Below are 21,677 nucleotides of genomic sequence, written 5' to 3' on the forward strand. Positions count from 1 at the left end.
CGGGTTTCGGGCCGGGTGGCCCGGGCCTGGGAGGAGGTGCTGGGGAGCCCATCCTGGGCGGTGGCAGGCCCCTGTGTCCCCCTCGGGTCCCGCAGGGTGCAGGGCTCCACGGAGGCAGGCCCTCCCCTCCCCGCCCCCCGTCCCATCCAGGGGGAGCCGCCGGGACGTGTCGTGGCCGGAGGGGGCGGTTTTGCTCGGTTCGCAGGGCCGTTTCCGAGAGGCGGAGCTCCGTCTCCCATTTCCTCTCTCCCCCGGCGGTTCGGCTGCGGCTCCGGCGGCTGCGCGACCCGCTGGCTCCGCAGACTCCGGCGCCGGCGCCCACGAGCCCCCCGCGCTGCGCCCCGGCCCCCGCGGCAGCATGGGCGGCGCCCGGGACGCGGGCTGGGTGGCGGCGGGCCTGCTCCTCGGGGCGGGCGCCTGCTACTGCATCTACCGGCTCACGCGGGGGCAGCGGCGAGGCGGCCCGGGGCTGCGGCTGCGTCCGTCCCGGTCCGCAGGTGAGGCCTCCGGGAACCGGGGAGGCGGGGGTACTGGCGGGGGACCGGGGCTGGCCCAGGGGTCGGTGTTGCAGAAGATGCCGCAGCGCCCACGGCTTCCCGGTGCTCGCGGTGGGAACCGCCGCCGAGGCGGGCGGGAGGCCCGGGTGCAGAGGGTGGGCAGTCCCCTTGCTGGGGGATGCGGTTCCGAGCCGCGTCCCTGCCTCCACTTCTTGGTTCCAAATCCTGGGATGAAAAAATTGCGAAACTTTCTGCCCGAGTCCGGCGTCGCAGCTGAGGATTCCATTTCTCCAAAGCACGTTGGCTGCTTCTCACGGTAGAGCTCGCTTCCGGCCTTTGTGTCACCGAAGGGATTCCCCCGACGGTGGACGGGGTGTCGCGGGGCCCGGAGCGGCAGGTGAGGTTCTGGTGCAGGTAGTTGCCCGGGAAGAAAGGACGTCCGAGGGGCAGTGCTGCCTGGACACCGCCCAGCCCCTGGGAGGGGAGGTGCCTTGCTCTCCGTGGTCCATGGTCTGCAGCCCAGGGATGCTGGAGACGGTGCAGGCCCCGCTGTTTCAAAATGGAACCGTTGCCTGCTGGCGGGCAAGGACTGGCACGGGATTAGGTTTCTGTCCAGGAGGGGAAAGCTGCACTCAGGATTCTGACAATTTGCGGAATGTTGCAGGCCGTGGAAGCTGTGAGGGAAATTGTGAAAATCACCCGCCAACCAAGAAACTCCTCTCTACAAACGAAGAACTAAGTAGCTTTATCAGAGAATAGGCACTCCGCTGGATTGCTACCCCTATCGCAGGCGATCTGCTACTAGGGTTGCAAAGACAGAGTCCTCGCCTCTTTGTGTACCCACATGTAACCTATTCGTATCACGTGTATGTTCCCAAGATCCACAGCTTGTCCTTAGGAGGACTTGACCGGGGCATTTGCCCCGGGGACTGCAGGGAAGCCCACCTCCCCATAGTTCATCCTAAGTGCACGGGTAGTTGGGGTGGCTCTTTGTGTTAGCTTTTATCCTGAGGGGAAAATAAGACTTTGCAGTATCTTTCTGATAAGCCGGTGGTTGCAACATGGAGCCAGATGCCAAGCCTAAACTCAGAGACAAGATCAGCTCCATCTGGTGTTCCTTGGTGTTTACATTTTCTTTTCTTTTTTTTAAATATATTTTATTGATTTTTTACAGAGAGGAAGGGAGAGGTATAGAGTTAGAAACATCGATGAGAGAGAAACATGGATCAGCTGCCTCCTGCACATCCCCTACTGGGGATGTGCCCGCAACCCAGGTACATGCCCTTGATCGGAATCGAACCCGAGACCCTCCAGTCCGCAAGCCGACGCTCTATCCACTGAGCCAAACCGGCCAGGGCTACATTTTCTTTATTTGTCTTTAATTTTATTGTTGAAAGTATTACATATGTCTCCCTTTTCCCCCATTGACCCCTTCTAGCCCACCCCCAGCCCAGGCCTTCACCAACCTATTTTCTGTGTCCATGGGTTATGCATGTATGCATACAAGTTCTTTGGGTGAAACAGATAATCCCAAAGCCACTAAGAAAGACTTTATTGGATTGCAAGAGGCTTACTTACCTTTTAAAAAGATGTATATTTATGTCAGAGACATAAAGGAATTACAAGTTTGCTCAAGGAAATGCTGTAAGAAAGGGGAGTGGGTGGGGAGGTCTCTTTCCCCTTTTCCACAAAGGAAAGATCTTTTTATAGATTTGCATTTATACTTCTTTACAAAGCCTAACATGTTGTCTTTGTGTCAGAGATGTTTCTGTATAAGTAATTGATCTGTTGGCCTAGACTCATACTTCTCACTTATACTGATGAAGACTGACAAGTCTTACTTTTCTGTTGTTTTCTTAATCCTCATATGAGGATATTTCTTCCATTGATTTTTAGAGAAAGTGGAAGGAAGCGGGGGGGGGGGGGGGGGGGGGGCATAGATTGGTTGCCTCCTCAACGTGCCCAGACTGGGTACGGGGATCGAGCCTGCAGCCAAGGAACATGCCCCCAGAATCAAACCCTTGACCAGAGTCAAACCCACGATTCTGCAGTCCGTGGGTGGTCACTGACCACTGAGCCAGACCGGCTAGTGCCAAGGTCTTACTTTTTAAACTTAATTTTATCGTTTCCCAAAATCACCATTACCTTAGGTCAGGAAGCTTACAAAATAAGTTGCTCACAGTATGTATCTTCTTCCTGAAGCTACACCTTTGTCTTTGAATAGCACTGAGAAAAACCCCTTTTGTCAGCATCATTCTTAAATTTTTAGAAGGTGATTTTTTTAATTGAGGTTACAATTAGCATATAACATTCTTTATATATATGTATGTATGTATATATATAATCTATATAGATATCAAATTACAATAATTTGATTTATGTATATATTGCAAAATGATCACTACAATAAGTTTATTGACACCGTCACCATACAGTTACAATTTTTTTTTCCTTGGGGTGAGAACTTTTAAGACTTACTCTCTTAGCAGTTTTCAAGTATATATAGAGTATTGTTAATTAGGTATGTGCCCTGACAGGGAACCAAATCCGCAACCTTTTGGTGTACAAGTCGATGAGCCAATGAACTGGGCCACCTGGCCAGGGCTACTTAATTATTTTAATTACAGCAATAACACATGTCTGTTATTTTTTAAAAAATCAGAAAATACTCATTAGCACAGGGTGGAAAATAAGTCACTTTTAATCCCAGCACCCAAAGATAACCTCCTATAATAATTTGGTACATGTTTTTAAAAAAAGTACAAATGTGACATAATATAGTACCTATTTTGTATAACCCTTCTCTTCCCCCACCTCCAATAGTGTAGTGTGGACACATGCACTGTCTGACCTATAATCCTAGTTTTACTTTTAAGGAATTGTTCTGTTTATAACACAATAATCTATATAATAAAAGGGTAATATGCTAATTAGACTGGACATCCTTCCGGACATCATTCCGGATGTCCTTCCTGACGAAGCCGGGCCAGAGAGAAGCCAGCCCAGGTCCCAGGTCCTGGGTGCTGGAGGGAAGCCAGTGCTGGCAGCTGGGGGAAGGAAGGCCTACTCTTGCATGAATTTTCATGCATCGGGCCACTAGTCTATATATGGCTAAGTGACCAACCATACATGCATCCGACTGTCCGACTGACCTGTACATATGACACGCACTGGCAATTTAAAAATAAGCGTTGCCGAACCGGTTTGGCTCAGTGGATAGAGCGTCGGCCTGCGGACTCAAGGGTCCCAGGTTCGATTCCGGTCAAGGGCATGTACCTTGGTTGCAGGCTCATCCCCACTGGGGGGTGTGCAGGAGGCAGCTGATCGATGTTTCTCTCTCATCGATGTTTCTAGCTCTCTATCCCTCTCCCTTCTTCTCTGTAAAAAATCAATAAAATATATTTAAAAAATAAAAAATAAAAAAAAATAAAAATAAAAATAAAAATAAAAATAAGCGTTGACTCGTGGGTGCACAATACATCTAAAGCTCTCGCTGGCGCCAATCTAGACAAGAGTAAGAATTTTCCGACCTGAACTCGTTTTCAGACATGGTCAGTTATATGTTGCTTTCTCTCGAGTTCGAGGAGCATGTGACATTAAAGTTAAAGTTGCAAATACTTCATCATAAGGGAAATTAGTCAAGCTCTCTGAAAGTGTTCTTACTATTAATGTGGTATACACAGATATTAGAATAAGTTTAATCAATTTATTAGTCATTGTTTTTATCAATGTTTTTATATCATGTTTTTGTTTTTATATCATGTTTTTGTTTTTATATCATGTCTTTATTATATTGTGTTGTTATTGTTTATTAATCAATTTATATATTATTTTCATATACATTTTACTAATTTTCTTTCATCTCTGACATAGAGAAAGGGCAAATAGTGATATTATAGAGAAAGGGCAAATAGTGATATTAAAATATTTCTTCTAATTAAATTCCTTTCAATGTGCACGAATCCATGCACCGGGCCACTAGTAGTGTTATAAAAATGGTTTTCATTTCTGCAAAGAAGATTTTTTTTTTTTGAGGTTAAAAGCTATAATTCTAAAAGTCACTGAGCAGATCCAGCATCTGACTGTTCTGGCATTTCCTCAGAATGACAGCTTTGCCTTTGTCTTTGCCACAGCAGATCAGGACACCTATCGAGCCTCCCAATCAGCAATGCCTTGTTCATATAAACCAAACAAAAGCGCCACACCAGAAACACGATTGGGTTCCTCCCATAACTCTCTCCTGCCAGAGGTGCCCTTAAAATTGTGATCATAAAAGGTCTGCTTCATGCAAATCACATTCCTATGGGCAAATGTTTCATTGGATGGATGTACCTGATTTTTTGAAGAAACAGAAAATGCAGTTGGCATTAAAGTTATATATTTGCATGCAGTGTCTTATGAAAAAAAAAATACCATCTGTAGATTACAATAGTATCGTCTTCCCAGGGTTACTTGAAGATTATATCAGACAAAACGCATAAAGTGCTTAACTCCATGCCTGGCATCAGAGCATTCACTACTGTTGTAAAAATTTTTTTAATCTGGTATTGATTTTAGGTGAACTTTATATCATTTTCTTTTTATGCAGAAGACTTAACTAATGGTTCATATGATGATGTCCTAAATGCTGAACAACTTCAGAAACTCCTTTATCTGCTTGAGTTAACTGAGGATCCTGCGATCATTGAAAGAGCTTTGGTCACTCTGGGTAACAATGCAGCCTTTTCAGCTAACCAGGTAAGTTCCCTCGTCTGGGCGCACGGGCTCCTCCCATTCTTACCCACCGCAGTAATGGTGACCCTGCGGAGTAACAGCCTCAATTTCCTCACCTACGTAATGTGACTACCTACACCTGTAGCAGCTTAAAGAGATGCAATTATTAATCTTGTTTACTTCTGAAAAGCGCCGCTTAAAGAGATGTAATTATTAATCTGTTTCTACATCCCTGTGAAGTTGGTCACAGGTATCACATTCGTAATAAGTGTATCTAACATTGGCATTGCGTGGCCTTTTAAATTATTTAACATTCAGCAGTAGAACAATGAAAGCATCTAACATTCAAGTACATGCTTTACACTGTAATAACTCTTATGAGGATGGTTCTGGTGCAGGTTGTCCCCGGATCACTCCGACAACCACTAACCAGGGTAAACAGCTTATAAGACTAAAGAGCTTAATTTGAATGCTTTCATCTCTGACCCCATGAAGAAAGAGTAGAAAATTTTTCTGTTATTATTTTCAGCTAGTGCCCCTTTTTAACATGTAATGAATGCAAAATTAATTGGAATTTTATACTTTATTTCAGTCCAGCTTTCTTCAGTAAGGCAAGGTTTACTATAAAGCTCTAGACATTTAGAATGAAATAGAAAGAATATTTGTGTATTGCTCACATCCTTTCAGTTGCAAGTGACAGGACCCAGCTTAAATTATTTTAAACCAGAAAGGGCAAATATTGAGCTCAGTTAACTTGGACATCCAAGAATAGCACTGGTTTCAGGCACAAGTGAATACAGTTCAAGACTATGGAAAGTGTTCCCGGAGCTCGCTCGCTCTCTCTCTATCTTCTGTCTTTGCTTACTCCTGCTTCTTTTTGTGTGTTGGTCTTTGTGTCTCTGGCTGCAAAGAGGGTTCCTTCACAGGGATGGAAACAAAGCCACTGGCCTCTGAAGCCTTCATCCCTATAGCTCATAGTCCAGGAGGTGGAGTTGCTGTGCTAGGGTCAAGGCCCCATGGACCATGATTAGCGAGGCCTGGCTCGCAGGAGCATCCTACAGCCACACTGCAGGGATGGGTATGAACACGGCTGACCAGCAGTCCCACCAGGGGTTGTATGGGATAGAGGAGGTGCCATGTCTGCCCCCGGGGAAAGAGGGGTGCCAGGCAATCAGAAATAACAGAGAATAATTTATTGGCATGCCTGATTGGGGTATTTCTGATGCCATAGTTTTATATCTCTCTGAAACAAACTGTACTCAAGTGGGTCAATGGCCACTGGCAAATCGGTGCTTTCTTGGGTAATGAGAGTTAGTGCCCCTCATCGTTAATTATAGTGCCTTGATCTGCTTTAGTGGGCTGGGGTGAGGGGCGGGGGGATGCTGTTTTCTAGTAACAGTAACCACACGTTTTTGGGGAAGAACCTGGAACTGCAGAGGGAAGGTTTTTTCCCTCTCCATGCTATGCCCACCCTTAACAACAGAATAAGGGTATTGGGCTGTTGGTAAATATGACAGTAATCATTTTCAGCCTATGTTTCTTATAACAGTTGAAGCAGTTGTACAGCTCATCGTCAGGGCCAAAGGCACATAGTATCATAGTGTTGCAACTGATTGTGAGAAATTCCCGAGTTAATTTTCCTCTGAAAATTTGGGAACCGTTTTTCAAACTGTGGAACTCCAGTTCTGCAAGATGTTAATAGCTGTCCCTCCCATCACTTCCACACTGGAAAATGACTCTCTTTTTGTATACAGTTCATAGACATACAGTGGACTCTTGAACAATAAGAGGGTTAGGAGCACCAACCTCCATACAGTTGAAAATCTGCAAATAACTTTTGATACCCCCAGAACTTAACTACTAATAGCCTACTGTTGGCCCAAAGCCTTACTGATAACATAAAGAGTCGATTAACACATATTTTGCTATATGTATTATATACTGTATTCTTAGAATAAGGCAATATAGAGAAAAGAAAATGTCATCTACACTAATAAAAGAGAAACATGGTAATTGGCGTACGACCGCTACCCTTTTCATTGGCTAATCAGTGAGTATATGCAAATTAACTGTCAGCCAAGATGGCGGCCGGCAGCCAGGCACTGAAGCGAGCAGGGAAGCTTGCTTGCTGCGGACTCCAACGTTCCCCGCCTGCCGCTCCCGGCCTCTCAGCTGCAACTCTAAGGAACTATGTACTATGTTGCAAATAAGAAGATAAACAAAACACCAGAAAACAGCCGGACTGAAACCCAGCCGGACCGAAACTTTGTATCAATGTTTTCAGCAGCGAGGCCTCAGAGCTAAAGCTGGCCCAGAATAAAAAAAAAAAAAAAAGAAAACAAGGAGCGGTTGGGAGCTCCAGTCACTCGCCACCCGGAAAACAGCCCTCAGCCCCTCACCCAGACTGGCCAGGTGCCCCAGTGGGGACCCCCACCCTGATCCAGGACACCCTTCAGGGCAAACCAGCCGGCCCCCAGGCCTCTATCCTATATAGTAAAAGGGTAATATGCCTCCCAGCACCGGGATCAGCGGAGCAGCGAGGCTCCAGGCACCGGGACCAGCGTGACAGGGGGCAGCCCCCAAACCCCCTGATCAGCCCTGCTCTGTGCCTGATAGGGGGGAGCTCCCCAATCCCCTGATTGCCCTGGGGCTCTGTGTTTGATAGGGTGCGGCGCCCCAACCCACCCCCCCCCCCCCCCACGGGCCCTGCTCTGTGCCTGATAGGGGGGACCTCCCCAATCCCCTGATCAGCCCTGCTCTGTGTGTGACAGGGTAGAGCCATAACCTCCCCAGTCGGCCCTACCCTGAGCGTGACTGAGGGTGGCAATCACAACCTCCCGATCCGCCCTGCTCTGTGCATGACAGGGGGCGGCGCCCCAGCTCCCCAATCAGCCCTGCTCTGAGCCCGACCAGGGGCTGCACCTAGGGATTGGGCCTGCCCTCTGCCACCCGGGAGCAGGCCTAAGCCAGCAGGTAGTTATCTCCCGAGGGGTCCCAGACTGCGAGAGGGCACAGGCCGGGCTGGGGGACCCCCCTCCCCCCGCCCCCGAGTGCACAAATTTTTGTGCATCGGGCCTCTAGTTAAAATAATAAGGAAGATTGGATGTGGAGAGAGCAGAGTGCCTGAAAAATGGCTCCTCTGTGTATAACACATCCAACAGCAACTTGGGCTTACTCCTCACAGGTGGCAGGACACCATGACCTTCCTGTGACATTACGCCCTATATATATATATATAAATAATAATAATAAGGAAGGGAAAATACAGTTATAGAATTTACTGAAAAAATTCCATGTATAAGTGGACCCATGCATTTCAAACCCGTGTTGTTCAGAATTCAGCTGTACTATATTCAATACTCCCCTCTTGTAGCCTCCCAATGCACATGAACATTAATGCATCACAAGAAAGAAATATGTTTACTCTTAATATACCCAGAGTTTCTCACACTTCCTTAACCATAAGACCTCCCCTTTTTAAAATGGAACATCCATTAACATCTTGAGGGCTTGGTATCCCAAAGAATATATTTTAACAAAACACTGCTTTAGTATTCTAAATCATATTTTTATAAATTTGCCTGTATAGAGAAGTGATATAACTTATTTCAAACTGAAATAATTTTGTTTGTAAATTGCTTTGAGATCATTATAGTAACTGCAAATCTTTATATATCGCCATGCAATAGTTTAAATAATTACATCTTAATTTTATTTTCAATTGATTTTCTTTACCTATTGTATTATGGATGGTAAATTTTTTAAATAGGAATTATGGGTTGTATATAGGAAAGATATTTCCAAAGAGTCATTAATTTTTTATTGTGTTTGTGGATGCAGAGAAGTCAATGTAGGGGGCTACATATGGAATTTATGGTGCTGTTTTTCCCCCTCTTAGGTTATTATTCGTGAGTTGGGTGGTATTCCAATTGTTGGAAGCAAAATCAAGGATCCCAACCACAGTATTAAAGAGAAGGCTTTAAATGCACTGAGTAACCTGAGTGTGAATGTTGAAAATCAAATCAAGATAAAGGTAAGCTATCTAAAATCACAAATGTGTGAGGTTATTGATAAATGAAAGAGAAAACAATGAAAAGGTCAGTAATAAAATGTTAGTAGACTGCCCTTTATAATGTGGTGGCCAAGAATTACCCTTTTTCCCCAGCTTTATTGAGATATAATTGACATATAACATTGTGCAAGTTTAAGGTGTGGAGAGTGATGATTGGATACATATAGACATTACAAAATGATGACCACCATAGTGTTAGCTAATACCTCCATCATCTCACATAGTTACCTTCTTTTTCCTGTGGTAAGAACATCTAAAATCTATTCTTTTAGCAACTTTCAAGTATACAAGGGCTGCAAGTTTGACATGCTTGCACTAGAGTATTACTATAGTCGCCTTGCTGTATTTAGATCCCCAGAATTCATTCATCTTATAACTGGAAGTTTGTACCCTTTGACCAACATCTCCCCATTTCTCCCACCCACAGCACCTGGCAACCACCTGCTACTCTGTTTCTAGGATTTAGGCTTTTTTAGATTCTGTATATAAATGAGATCATTCAGTATTTGTCTTTCTCTGTTTGACTTATTTCACTTCATATAATGTACCCAGGTTCCATCCCTGTGGCAAATGGCAGGATTTCATTCTCTTTAATGGCTGAATAATATTCCGTTGTGTGTATCACATTTTCTTTATCCATTTGTCAACAGACACTTAGGTTGTTTCTAGCTCTGGTTATTGTGAATAATGCTCCAGTGCGCGTGGGGATATAGCTTTCTCTTCGAGATAGTGATTTCGTTTCCTTCAGATAAATACTCAGAAGTGGAACTGCTGGATCATATGGTAGTTCTATTTTTAATTTCTTGAGGAACCTCCATACTGTTTTCTGTAGTGGCTGCACCAGTTTACATTCCCACCAACAGTGCACAGGGGTGGTTTTTCTCTCCATCATTGCCACTTTTTTGTTTGTTGGTTGATTGATTGATGATTGGTTGATTTAAAGAAAAAAAATTTTTTAACCCTCGCCTGAGACTATGCCTTCTCATCAATTCTAAAGAGAGAGGAAGGGAAAGGGAAACAGAGAGAAATGTCGATTGGTTGCCTCACGCATACGACCCACCTGGGGATCGAACCAGAGACCCTTCTGTGCACAGACAGTGCTCTGTCCTTGGAACCACTGGCCAGGCTATTGGCTTATTAATGACGGCCATTCTGACAAGTGTGAGGTGACATCTCATTGTGGTTTTGATTTGCATTTCCCTGGTGATTAGTGATGTTGAGCGTCTTTTCATGAGCTTATTGACCATGAATATCTCTCCTTTGGAATAATGTCTTGCCATTAATGGGTAAAATAAGGCGGAGGAGGGAGGGATCTAAACCAGCCAGTAAGAGATGCAGTGAATTTCTGAATTTGGGGATTCAGTTTAATCCAAGTAGTAAAGGAACCAGGCCAGAGTCAAATAACATCAAAAGATAGATATAACAAATTAAGAAATTATGTTAATTCAACATTTATTGAGCTCCTGATCTGTGGTACAGAGCTAAGAAAGGAACATGATTAACATCTTTTTTAAGAAAGCTAGACGGAAAGATGAGGTAAGTAATCAAGGCAGAACACGATGAAGTACTTTAAGGAAAAATGTAACTAAAAACATCGTTGAGTACATAGAAAGGGGAGATCTCATCAAAGTTTCTGTAAAAGGTAGATTACAACGTGGCTCTTAAAGTATACGTTTCTACAGGTAGAGTTGGGGAGGAGGGAATTCCAGGAGAAAGGAACGAGCCAAGGTGGGCACAGCTCCAGGAATAACTGAGCTGCCCATTTGGTAATCTCGTTGCTAGAACTGAAATGGCAAAAGGTTCAGAGACAATAGGGATGTAAATGCCCAACACATTTTAGGAAATGCTTTGAGAGACATCACTATCTGACATAAATATGACTTATAAGAGCTAAGGAAATGCTGTGGTTTTTTTTTTTAAAGGAATGATGTGTGATGAAATTGTGACCCCAGAGAGCCAGTTGACTTGTAAACATCATTTAGATCTTGAAACCAGATTAAAAATTTAATCTCTCTTTGCTTTACTACCATTGCTTTAGTTTCTGTGGTAACATGGATACTACCTGGGTATTATTTAAATGTTAAATTTCTTAGCATTTATATTAGGAATTTTTCTTACCAGTTAGAATGTTCGGTGGAGTTCAGATTTAGTTGGGTGAATACCAATTATCTGAGAGATAGAATTTTTCCAAGGTGGAAAGACCATGGCCAGACATAGAAAATAGAGTTAAAAAAACTTTCCATCACACTGGGTTTAGTTCTGTTATGTGTGAAATAGGAGCACTGCCGGCATTGCATTATTTTTTGCCAGTGGTGGTTAACAATATTATGAAGGAGTAGTTCAGATACGTTCCCCTAGGCATATATGAACCTTGGGCCATATATAGTTTTGCTTATTTTTGATAGGACTAACTATAAAGCAAAATTCTATTTTACTCTCCCCCCACCTTCTTTACTCTTTTACTTCTTAATGTACCTCCTAGACTAGTGATGGCGAACCTTTTGAGCTCAGCGTGTCAACATTTTGAAAAACCCTAACTTAACTCTGGTGCTGTGTCACATATAGAAATTTTTTGATATTTGCAACCATAGTAAAACAAAGACTTATATTTTTGATTATTTATTTTATATATTTAAGTGCCATTTAACAGAAAAATCAACCAAAAAAATGAGTTCGCATGTCACCTCTGACACGCGTGTCATAGGTAAGCCATCACTGGCCTAGACCCTATGTGAAGGTGCTTAACCATGGTACAAAGAGACTTCACACATGTTCCTCCTTAATTCTGTTGTGCTCAGAACAGTTGACTCACTGTGCAGAAACTTACTGTTCAATAGAAAAACTTTGGAGATTCTAAGATGCTCACTTTTCCCCCCACCTCCAGGTATACGTCAATCAAGTCTGTGAAGATGTCCTCTCTGGTCCCCTGAACTCCCCTGTGCAGTTGGCGGGACTGAGATTGCTAACAAACATGACAGTTACCAACGACCATCAGCATATGTTTACCAATTACATTACAGACCTGTTCCAAGTGTTGCTTGCAGGAAATGGAACCACCAAGGTACGAAGGAAACGGTGATTACTTCAAGTACAAAGAGCTATCGCATCAAGTTTATAAGATTGGAATTGAATTTTCAAGTCCCTCAAAAGAGAAAGTTAAAGTTTATTAAAAACCCTTACATGGGCCCAAGAAAGTAAATTATTTTTATCCCCTAATATGAATTTCAAAATTAACTTGTGAAAATAATATATTTTGGTTATCAATAGATTGGTATTTATTTGGTTTTCTGTACATCAGTTTACCTTCTACTGAAGGTGGCTAGCTTCCCTCCCCCACCCCACCCCAATGGCATCTTCGAGTGATAGTGCTGGTTAATTGAATTTTTGCTACCTTGGGGTTAACAAAACATATTTTTGATTCAGCCATTATTGGTTGAAAAAATCTTTTTAATACTACTCTTAAGTTTTCGTAATGGATGTTCAGTGCTTCACTTTGACCTGTTACGTAGACATAGGAAGCAATAGGTTGAGGTGAATTAAGTAGAATCTCAAGAGACACCCTAAGAAAGTTATTTAAGCAACCCCTCATACTAGTGTGTATTCTTATCAAGTGCGATTTTTTAAGAAATAGCATAAAAACAGAAGGCAGATTAATCAGTTTCTGGTTTGTTGGGTTGATCCATCAGTGTTTTACTGTGTTAGTCTGTTCTCTGGAACAGTTGACATAAAAATGCACAAGCATTTTATTGTTTGTTTATTTTTAAACTGCCACCTGAGGATATTTCCATTGACTTTATAGAAAAAGGAAGGGAGAGAGAGGGAAACATGTGCGAGAGAAACTGATTGGTTGCCTCCCTACTTGCCCCTACTGGGGATCAAGCCTAGGTATGTGCCCTGACCAGGAATCAAGCCCGAAGCCCTCTTGGTGCACAGGACGTTGCTCAACCAACTGAGCCACACCAGCTGGGCAAACACACAAGCATTTTATTTTTTTTTTTTTTTTTTTTTTTTTTTTTTTTTTTTTTAATATATTTTATTGATTTTTTACAGAGAGGAAGGGAGAGAGATAGAGAGTTAGAAACATCGATGAGAGAGAAACATCGATCAGCTGCCTCCTGCACATCTCCTACTGGGGATGTGCCCACAACCCAGGTACATGCCCTTGACCGGAATCGAACCCGGGACCTCTCAGTCCGCAGGCCGACGCTCTATCCACTGAGCCAAACCGGTTTCGGCAACACACAAGCATTTTAGAAGAACCGGATGTGATGCCAGACTCCAAATACACAGTGTCGCTGAAGTTATTTCTGAGGTTATCAAATCGTGATCACAGTAGAGCCTCATTATAATCCTTTAAAATTTGACCTGAGATGTTTTTATATGGGCTTTCCATATTTCCAGTAGCCAAACTTCTTTGGATGTACCCAAAGGCATTCAAAATTAAATGTAATAATCATAATAGCAATATCTTAACAATATTGCTTCATCCATTGACAATTTCCAAAATGCATGCACCCATCAGCATCTCTCTCTCTCTCCAGGAGACCAAGGTAATTTCCAGCCCCTGGGGCCCTGTGGAAACTCCCTTCCCTCTCCCCCGTGGCCTGGCAGCTCCCTCCGCCTCTCTCTGCAGCTGCCTTACCCCAAACCCCAAAGGAACACAAGTTCAGAGCCAAGCGAGTCTGACCTTGGGGCTGTAAAGATGGGTCTCAGACGTGGTCTATGTTTTAATATATTTTATGACTTTTTAAAAGGTGACTCACGCCCTGGCCGCTGTGGCTACTTGGTTGGAGCATTGTCCCATACACACAAAAGATTGTGGATTTGATCCCAGGTTTCAGATTCAATCCCTGGTCAGAGCACACATGAGGCAACCAAACGGTCCATGTTTCTCTCTCTAAATAATCAATAAAACGTGTTTTTGGGTAAGGATTATTTAAAAAAAAAGAGGTGACACACACCACAATAGTATGTTCTATTTCTGTTTTTCCATTACTGTGCCTAGTACAATATTTCTGGAATAGAAAATTGGCTTTTCTGGTCTGTCTGGGAATCTAACCACCAATTATAACGTTGTTTTTCTCCTTAAAAAAAAAAAAGAATTTAAAGTTTCAACTTGCAAACTAACTTTTGGATAGTAATCCATTTGTAAGTGGGAAATTGTATCCATTTTAGATATTTCCTTGGTAAGTAACCACCAAAATTACTTTCTTTTAATCTTATTTTTAATAAGTGATCTCACTGTGCTCTAATAACCTTTTGGGTATAACAGTGATTCCTAACTAAATAGAAATAGTGGAAGATGAATGTACATAAACTGCTCCATCTACAGTGAGAGCAAAGAAAACTTAATGCTTAAAAGAAATGACCCAGAGCCCACTACGAGATGGCACATGTGATAAGAGACAGAGACTTAATGTGGTTTCAAACTAAAATACACACTATGTTCTTTGGTGTGGGTTTTTTGTTTTGTTTTTTCCATGTCATCTGTCTTCTACAGAACATAGCAACATGGAATTTTAGTTCAGGATACTGTATGTTGCTGCAGTTATTATTTCTGGTATAAATCTGCCCTCACTGACAACTAAGGGCCTTTGAGATTCTGTTGACTTCATCCAGGCTTATTTCATAGTTTTGGGGCCACCCTATTTCAGAACTCTTGTCCCAGTTTTCTTCATCAAAACTTCAGTGAAGGTGGAGACGAGTGTTTATTCCTAACACTTTCTATCAGTGTCGCTGGCAGCCAGTTGAGCCACCCAGACCTGACAGTGACTCTAGGAAATGCACTAAAGAAAAAGGTCGGAAGTTGTCTTTGCTCTTTCACTTTACGAGGCTGTAATTTTACAAAGGATGTCTGTCTGGAAAACATGATCTCCACATATACAAGAAACTGTTACCCGTGGTTTCCACTGGGAGTGCAGTAGGCAGATAGGATGGTGGCTTTTGTTTTTACCTTGTTCTTTTCTGCACTGTTTGAAATTTATCATGATCATTTATTAATTTTATTTTTAAAAATTTAAAGAAAATAAAGTTTAATATCAATATTTCAGAGTTTTCCACTGCATAATTTTTTTTAAAATATATTTTATTGATTTTTTTACAGAGAGGAAGGGAGAGGGATAGAGAGTTAGAAACATTGATGAGAGAGAAACATCGATTAGCTGCCTCCTGCACACCCTCTACTGGGGATGTGCCCGCAACCAAGGTACATGCCCTAAACCGGAATCAAACCTGGGACCCTTGAGTCCGCAGGCTGACGCTCTATCCACTGAGCCAAACCGGTTAGGGCTCCACTGCATAATTTTTAATTGTTGATTAAAAAAATAAAATTAAGCTAAGTCATATATTCTCCTCCTTGATTAACAAATTAATATGTTCAATGTGTTCAAAGGAATATGTCAGTATGTACGATCTGTATATATAAAAGCCTAAGCGACCATTTGTTTGACTGATAGCTATGACACGCACTGACCACCAGGGGGCAGACGCTCGATGCACAGGCAGGAAACATGGAACAGACTGATGAATCTCAGAGGGAAGTGGGGAGGGCGGGAAGAGATTAACCAAAGATCTTATATGCATACTAAGGGCCTGGTGCATGGATTTGTGCCTCAGTGGGTTCCCTCAGTCTGGCCTGCGGGGATCAGGCGGAAACCCGCAGTCCGACATCCCCTGAGGGGTCCTGGATTGTGAGAGGGCGCAGGCCAGGCCGAAGAACCAGGCCTCTAGTAAGTACAGAAAGACCAGGGAGAAAATACCAAAACTTAATAGTGATCATTTCTGGTCATGGAAATATGGGTGAATTTCCTTTTTGTGATTTTCTATCTTCTTTGCTAATATTCTCTAGTAAACACATAATGCCTTTGTAATCAAAGAAAGTTTTATAAAATACACATCCGGTTCCTTTCGGGTCTAGTGGAGAGCACATTTGTCACCGTTTCCTGACTTCAGAACCCCCTCCCTGCTCCTCACTCTCATTTCAAATATCTTGTAGAAAGTACAGTTTTTTTTTTGTTTTTTTTGTGTTTTTTTTAAAATATATTTTATTGATTTTTTACAGAGAGGAAGGGAGAGAGATAGAGAGTTAGAAACATCGATGAGAGAGAAACATCGACCAGCTGCCTCCTGCACATCTCCCACTGGGGATGTGCCCGCAACCCAGGCACATGCCCTTGACCGGAATCGAACCTGGGACCCTTCAGTCCGCAGGCCGACACTCTATCCACTGAGCCAAACCGGTTTCGGCTAGAAAGTATAGTTTTATTTGACCTTTGTTTTTAAAGTAGGAATTCTATTTTAATTTTTTTATTACTAAGTTTTCAGTTAGGAATGATGATATTTTAGCTACTTGCCTATAAGTTAACATTTATTTGCTGATTATTTCTATCACTGCCTATTTAAATGATTATAAAGCATTTTCACATTAAAAAAGTAAATTCAAAGATTCATTGTGACCTACTAAGAAGAAAAGGGCCATATTGTTATTTATTTAATGTTGGTAACCAAATTGTTTTTAAATTTTCATACTTTAAATAGAAATAAACTGAACTTTGAAAGATTCCTTTTTGTTCCAAAGATCATATTTCACCTAACAGTAATCATAATACAATTTATGTAACACATGTTAAACCTACCATGTGTTAGATATGCATGTAGGTGGGGTGAATATTGTCTTCACAGTTTTCTCCCTATCTCCCTAACAAGGTAATTGGAAAAATTTGGTTTAAATAACACAAGTGCTCTGAGACCTGTGCCAGGTGTTGGGCAGGAGTGGGTGTGGGTAGGGAGGGAGTGATCCCTTTTACATAAGATGAATTGAGAGCCTCCATGGAGTAAGAGAATTTGAGCCAGACCTTGAAGCATAGGCAGTGCTTTAAAATGTGACATGGCGAGAGGACAGGGAGAGAAACATTCCAACCGAGTCTCAAATAAACCAATGTTGTTCTTATTTCAGGTTCAAGTTTTAAAACTGCTGTTGAATTTGTCTGAAAATCCAGCCATGACTGAAGGACTACTTGGTGCCCAAGTAAATAGCTTACATGTTTGTTTTGTAAATATACAAATGTGTAGATTTGGACAGATAGATCTGGATGGATTTATCCCTTTTAAAATGCTAACTGGGATCAACTCTGAGGAGCAATATTGTGTTATGTTTTTTCTTTGGTTCTTTTTGCCTACATGAATTTCCCAAATTTTTTGTAAGGAGCATATTTTACTTTTAAAATTTGTTTTTGAAAAGGTCTCCCTAGTAAAAATAAATAGTAATTTTTCTGTCTCCACCCAGTTTGGGATATACTTATATCATCACCTCTTTTACACTTGACTTGGTTATGCTCTCATGTAGCTCTTATCTACGGAAACACTAGTGTGAAAGGAGTTCCCAGTACGCGCCCGGTGCTGGGCCGAGTGCCGATACTCCGAGTGAGGACAGGATGACATGTGCTTGTCCTCACGGAGCTTACAATGTAGGGAGGAGACAAAAATATGTAACAGGAGAACAAGACAATTAAAAGATAAGTATTCTGAAGGAAGCAGAGGTGGTGCAGAATTAGAATGACCTCAGCTCCTGTGGAAAGAGACCCTGCTCTGTTCACCTGCTCATCCTGTGCCCTGCCGGGCATATGTGCAGTAAATGTTTGACGGGTGAATTGAGGAGGCCCCATGAAGACTGTATGATGGACCTTAAAAAGGGAAATGGGTGTTTTCCCAAATGATTATGTTCTAGGATCCCAAGGAAATCATTCTTCAGCTAAAACATGAAACCTCTTTTTTCCATTAGTGTACAGTGTGGGGGTACATAAGATTTTGCATTTATGTTATACAATCGTAGGGATAATGTTCAATGGTAAGATTTTTAAAATGTATTCAACAGTTTTAAAATAAAAATATACATGAAAAATGTTTTCATATATTAAAATACTTATTCTTTCCTTTCCCAGGTGGATGCATCGTTCCTTTCCCTTTATGATGGCCATGTGGCAAAGGAGATTCTTCTTCGAGCTCTTACGCTGTTTCAGAATATAAATAACTGCCTCAAAAAGGAAGGCCACTTAACTGTTCAGCCCACTTTCACTCACGGTTCATTGTTTTTCCTGTTGTACGGAGAAGAATGTGCCCAGAAAATGAGAGCGTTAGTTAATCATCATGATGCGGACGTGAAGGAAAAGGTAACAATAATACCCAAACGCTAACTGGTAGGTCATACTTTCCAAAGAGTAATGCAGTCTGGAAGTAAACTTCTTCTTCTTTACAAAGGGATTCTTCCAGCTGCTGAATTTAAACAGTAAATATCAGATTTCATCATTTCCACAGCTAGAACTTGCCACAGTCTTGTGATGTATTTTAGACCATTTTATTGATACCAAACAAATATAACAGCTTGTTCTGAAACATTTATTTCCTTTTATTTTGCTCTTTGCTGAGCTACTTTAATTATTTCTTCTACATGAAGTGACAGTGACCTTTTTATATGTAAGCTACTCTTCTGCTGTTTGCTGTGATTAGTACTCACCTTAGAGAGCATTAGTATGATTGTTGCAGAACTGCCGTAGGAATGACCTTCTTTTAGTAACAATGAGATCCTATGCCCTTGAGTCCACCTGCCAGCCTAGCCATACTGCTTTCAAAAGTCTATTCTAATTATTAAAATCTATTCTAGTCAATGAAAATGGTAAACTTTTCGGAGAAATGTTTCCTACTACTCACCCACTCCCATTCAGTGTGCCAGCATGTAAATATGCTGTTATAAAATACTGGGATCCATCTAAGTGCCCACCCATGGTCAATTGGTTAAGTCAATCATCTAGTCTTAAAGAACTAAGTAGGTCTGAATGTGCTAATGTGGAAAGACACCTCTGAAATATGAATGTTTTTAAATGAAAGCTATTTAGGCTCATATATAGGTAGCCACTTCTAGAATGATACTCAGACTCCTGGGTGTGGGACTGTGGAGTGAGGAAATGACTTTTCTATGTTCACGTTCTACTGTTTGAAATTTTTACTGTGGCATAAATTTTATCATAATTTTTTAAATAAAAAGGAAAAGTAACTCACAAGGTTATGTTTTCGCCTATTAATTGATAGTACTTTATTCATTAATTTTCATCCATATTTTACTTAACTAAAATTACATACAATATATGAAAATTTCTCAGCTATTATCTTTAATAATATTTTTGCTCCATAAGCTACTATAACAATTCATTGATATATTGAAATTCAGCCAGGTTTTATAATATTCAAGTTCATCACCACCATGCTTAGTATTAAGTAAATAAAAATGCAAGCAGAAGCTTTCCTACTCGAGTATTTAAGGCAAAGCTTTAATAGTACTTTAAATTCCATTGGTCAATACATGGATTTCCACAGGAAGTCAAAATCCTCAAACAGAAAGATGTGTTTTCACAGTTATCCTGATACAGAACTCAACCTTGGAAGAAATATTTTTACAGTAGAAAAAGGATTCAATATTGAGATGAAAACATGTAAATTCCTAAGCAGCTACATTAGTAATGTACATATGATGACTAAGAATAATACTTTTCTTTATCAGTGATGCAAACTTAAGTATTAATTCCCTGAAAGATACATTTCTTTATAATAATTTTTTAATCTGCCTCCTTATTTACCGAAAATATATATTCAAAATGCACACATTAAAAACTGGACTTTGGTTTCAATGTGCTTTAGCAGCATTGAATTCTAAAACTGCCTCTTTTCTTCTATGAGTTTGAATAAATAATCACATATCCTGGAAATCAGAGCATTGACCCTGAAATGTCAAAATGCTGGAGAAAGAGGGGGAGTCCTTTTAACTACCCAGAAAGAATTACATAATGAAAATGCACAAGCAGATCTTTATCTCTGTAGATCGTGGCACACCTTGGCTTTTATTAGGTGCGACTTCTCCTAATTGGTGGTTCCATTTCTTGGGCAATGAGGAATGTCAGTGTTCCTCAGTTCCCACAGGAAAAAGGGAAACTTCAGTAATGTCTCACATTGGTAATGATGCCAGCTAATCAAAGAGGAAAATGAAATTGACTTAGAGGAAGGAGATTAAAAGGTATTATGAAGTACATTAGACTGAATGAAGGGAAGAGAATATATTTGTCTTTTTCAATTTTCTTTTTCATTTTGCAGATAAACCCTTCAAAATGTAGACATAAGTAAAAAATAAAATGGGAATAACTCAACAGAGTGATATTCTATAAGGAGAGATGAAGCTTAATGTACTTCTTAGTAATAAAACATCAAAGTAGAAAGAATGTGAATGGTAATTAAAACTTGTGAGGCAGCCTAGAAATATGAGGCAGGCCCAATTAAATGGAAATAGCACATAATTTAAGGTGCTTAGAGACGATCAGTTGGTACATGTGAATACAAAAATAATGTTAAGGCATTCGACAGAGAAGAAATCAAGAGGTACTTAGCTTGTTTCGTAGAGCAGAGGTAAGAGATGAATTTTCCATTCAGCGTGAAACAGCAAGGTGATCACAAAAACATTGGCTAGTATTAGGGCAACACACTCAAAACTAATCCACCACAAACCTAACATCCTGATTTGAAGCTGCTTGCTAAATGCTCCTTTGGAGTGAAAAAAGTTTATGCTTATTCAGTTTTTTTCCTGAAGGTCCATTTTATGGGGAAATTGTTTGTGCTTTAGTGCCCCCAAATCACATACAGTATATACACAAACATTATATACACATTTCCTTTTGACCAATTTGCATCTTTGTAGGTAAAAATGCTAAATTTTGATTAAGATCATTTAGATTTGGTTTTGGCTTTCCAAATTTTACAAAATGAATGAGATAAAGTTGCCAATCCTCAGTGTTTAGTGTCCTGATATATATACTGAAATCTGTAACAGGAACAATACATTATCAAAAAAATTAACCTATTTTCAGCTTCCAGTTCTACCTATATGTATTAGGTAAGGGTATCCTAAAAAATCATTTTCTCCCTTATATTTTCAAAGTGCATTTTTTAAAAAATCAATTATTCATAGTTTTTGGAGGTAGCTCAAAATTCTCCTCTTGTTACACATGAGGAAACTGAGGCACCGTGAGCATAGGTGACTTGTTTCAGTAACAGAAAACTCCTTGGTGAGATTAAGTGGCTAACTGTAGCATGCATATACATGTGCTACGGCACTGCCCGCGTAGCATTTGGTGCAAAAAACCTACTTTGATTATTTGTTATGAATAAAGTTCATTTCACTGAGACTATGAATGAGACAGAATGGACCTCCAAATGTATCTAGTCAGCTCTCTTAAGGCGGTTCAGAGTAATCAAGTGACTTCAGAGCCTTTAGGACTGAGCCTCAGGTCAGCTGATTCCTCTCTCTCTCTCTCTCTCTCTCTCTCTCTCTCTATATATATATATATATATATATG

At 41.1% G+C, this 21,677-nt stretch overlaps 1 protein-coding gene and 1 non-coding gene across 2 annotated transcripts; both read left to right on the forward strand.

The window, feature by feature from the left end:
- Positions 1–269: 269 nt before the first annotated feature.
- ARMC10 (armadillo repeat containing 10) lies at positions 270–19,337 on the forward strand. The gene is made up of 6 exons (XM_070424589.1): positions 270–497; positions 5,086–5,234; positions 9,109–9,243; positions 12,167–12,343; positions 17,237–17,308; positions 18,222–19,337. The coding sequence occupies exons 1-6, from the start codon at positions 359–361 to the stop codon at positions 18,471–18,473; spliced, it is 924 nt and encodes a 307-aa protein (XP_070280690.1). The 5' UTR covers positions 270–358; the 3' UTR covers positions 18,474–19,337.
- Positions 8,311–8,439, forward strand: LOC139017132 (small nucleolar RNA SNORA11). The gene has a single exon (XR_011472798.1). It is a non-coding gene; the product is annotated as a small nucleolar RNA SNORA11 (small nucleolar RNA).
- Positions 19,338–21,677: the final 2,340 nt, after the last annotated feature.

This window comes from Myotis yumanensis, unplaced genomic scaffold, assembly GCF_028538775.1.
Source record: "Myotis yumanensis isolate MYYU_CA2020_CCGP unplaced genomic scaffold, mMyoYum1.0.hap1 SCAF_9, whole genome shotgun sequence".
In the NCBI taxonomy this organism is placed as follows: Eukaryota; Metazoa; Chordata; class Mammalia; order Chiroptera; family Vespertilionidae; genus Myotis; species Myotis yumanensis.

Bases quoted from the DNA above. Each gene is read 5' to 3' on its own strand.
- ARMC10 (XM_070424589.1), top strand. From the start codon at position 359: ATGGGCGGCGCCCGGGACGCGGGCTGGGTGGCGGCGGGCCTGCTCCTC. The intron at 5,235-9,108 runs GTAAGTTCCCTC...TCCCCCTCTTAG, and splicing joins CAGCCTTTTCAGCTAACCAG to GTTATTATTCGTGAGTTGGG. The intron at 12,344-17,236 runs GTACGAAGGAAA...TTCTTATTTCAG, and splicing joins CAGGAAATGGAACCACCAAG to GTTCAAGTTTTAAAACTGCT.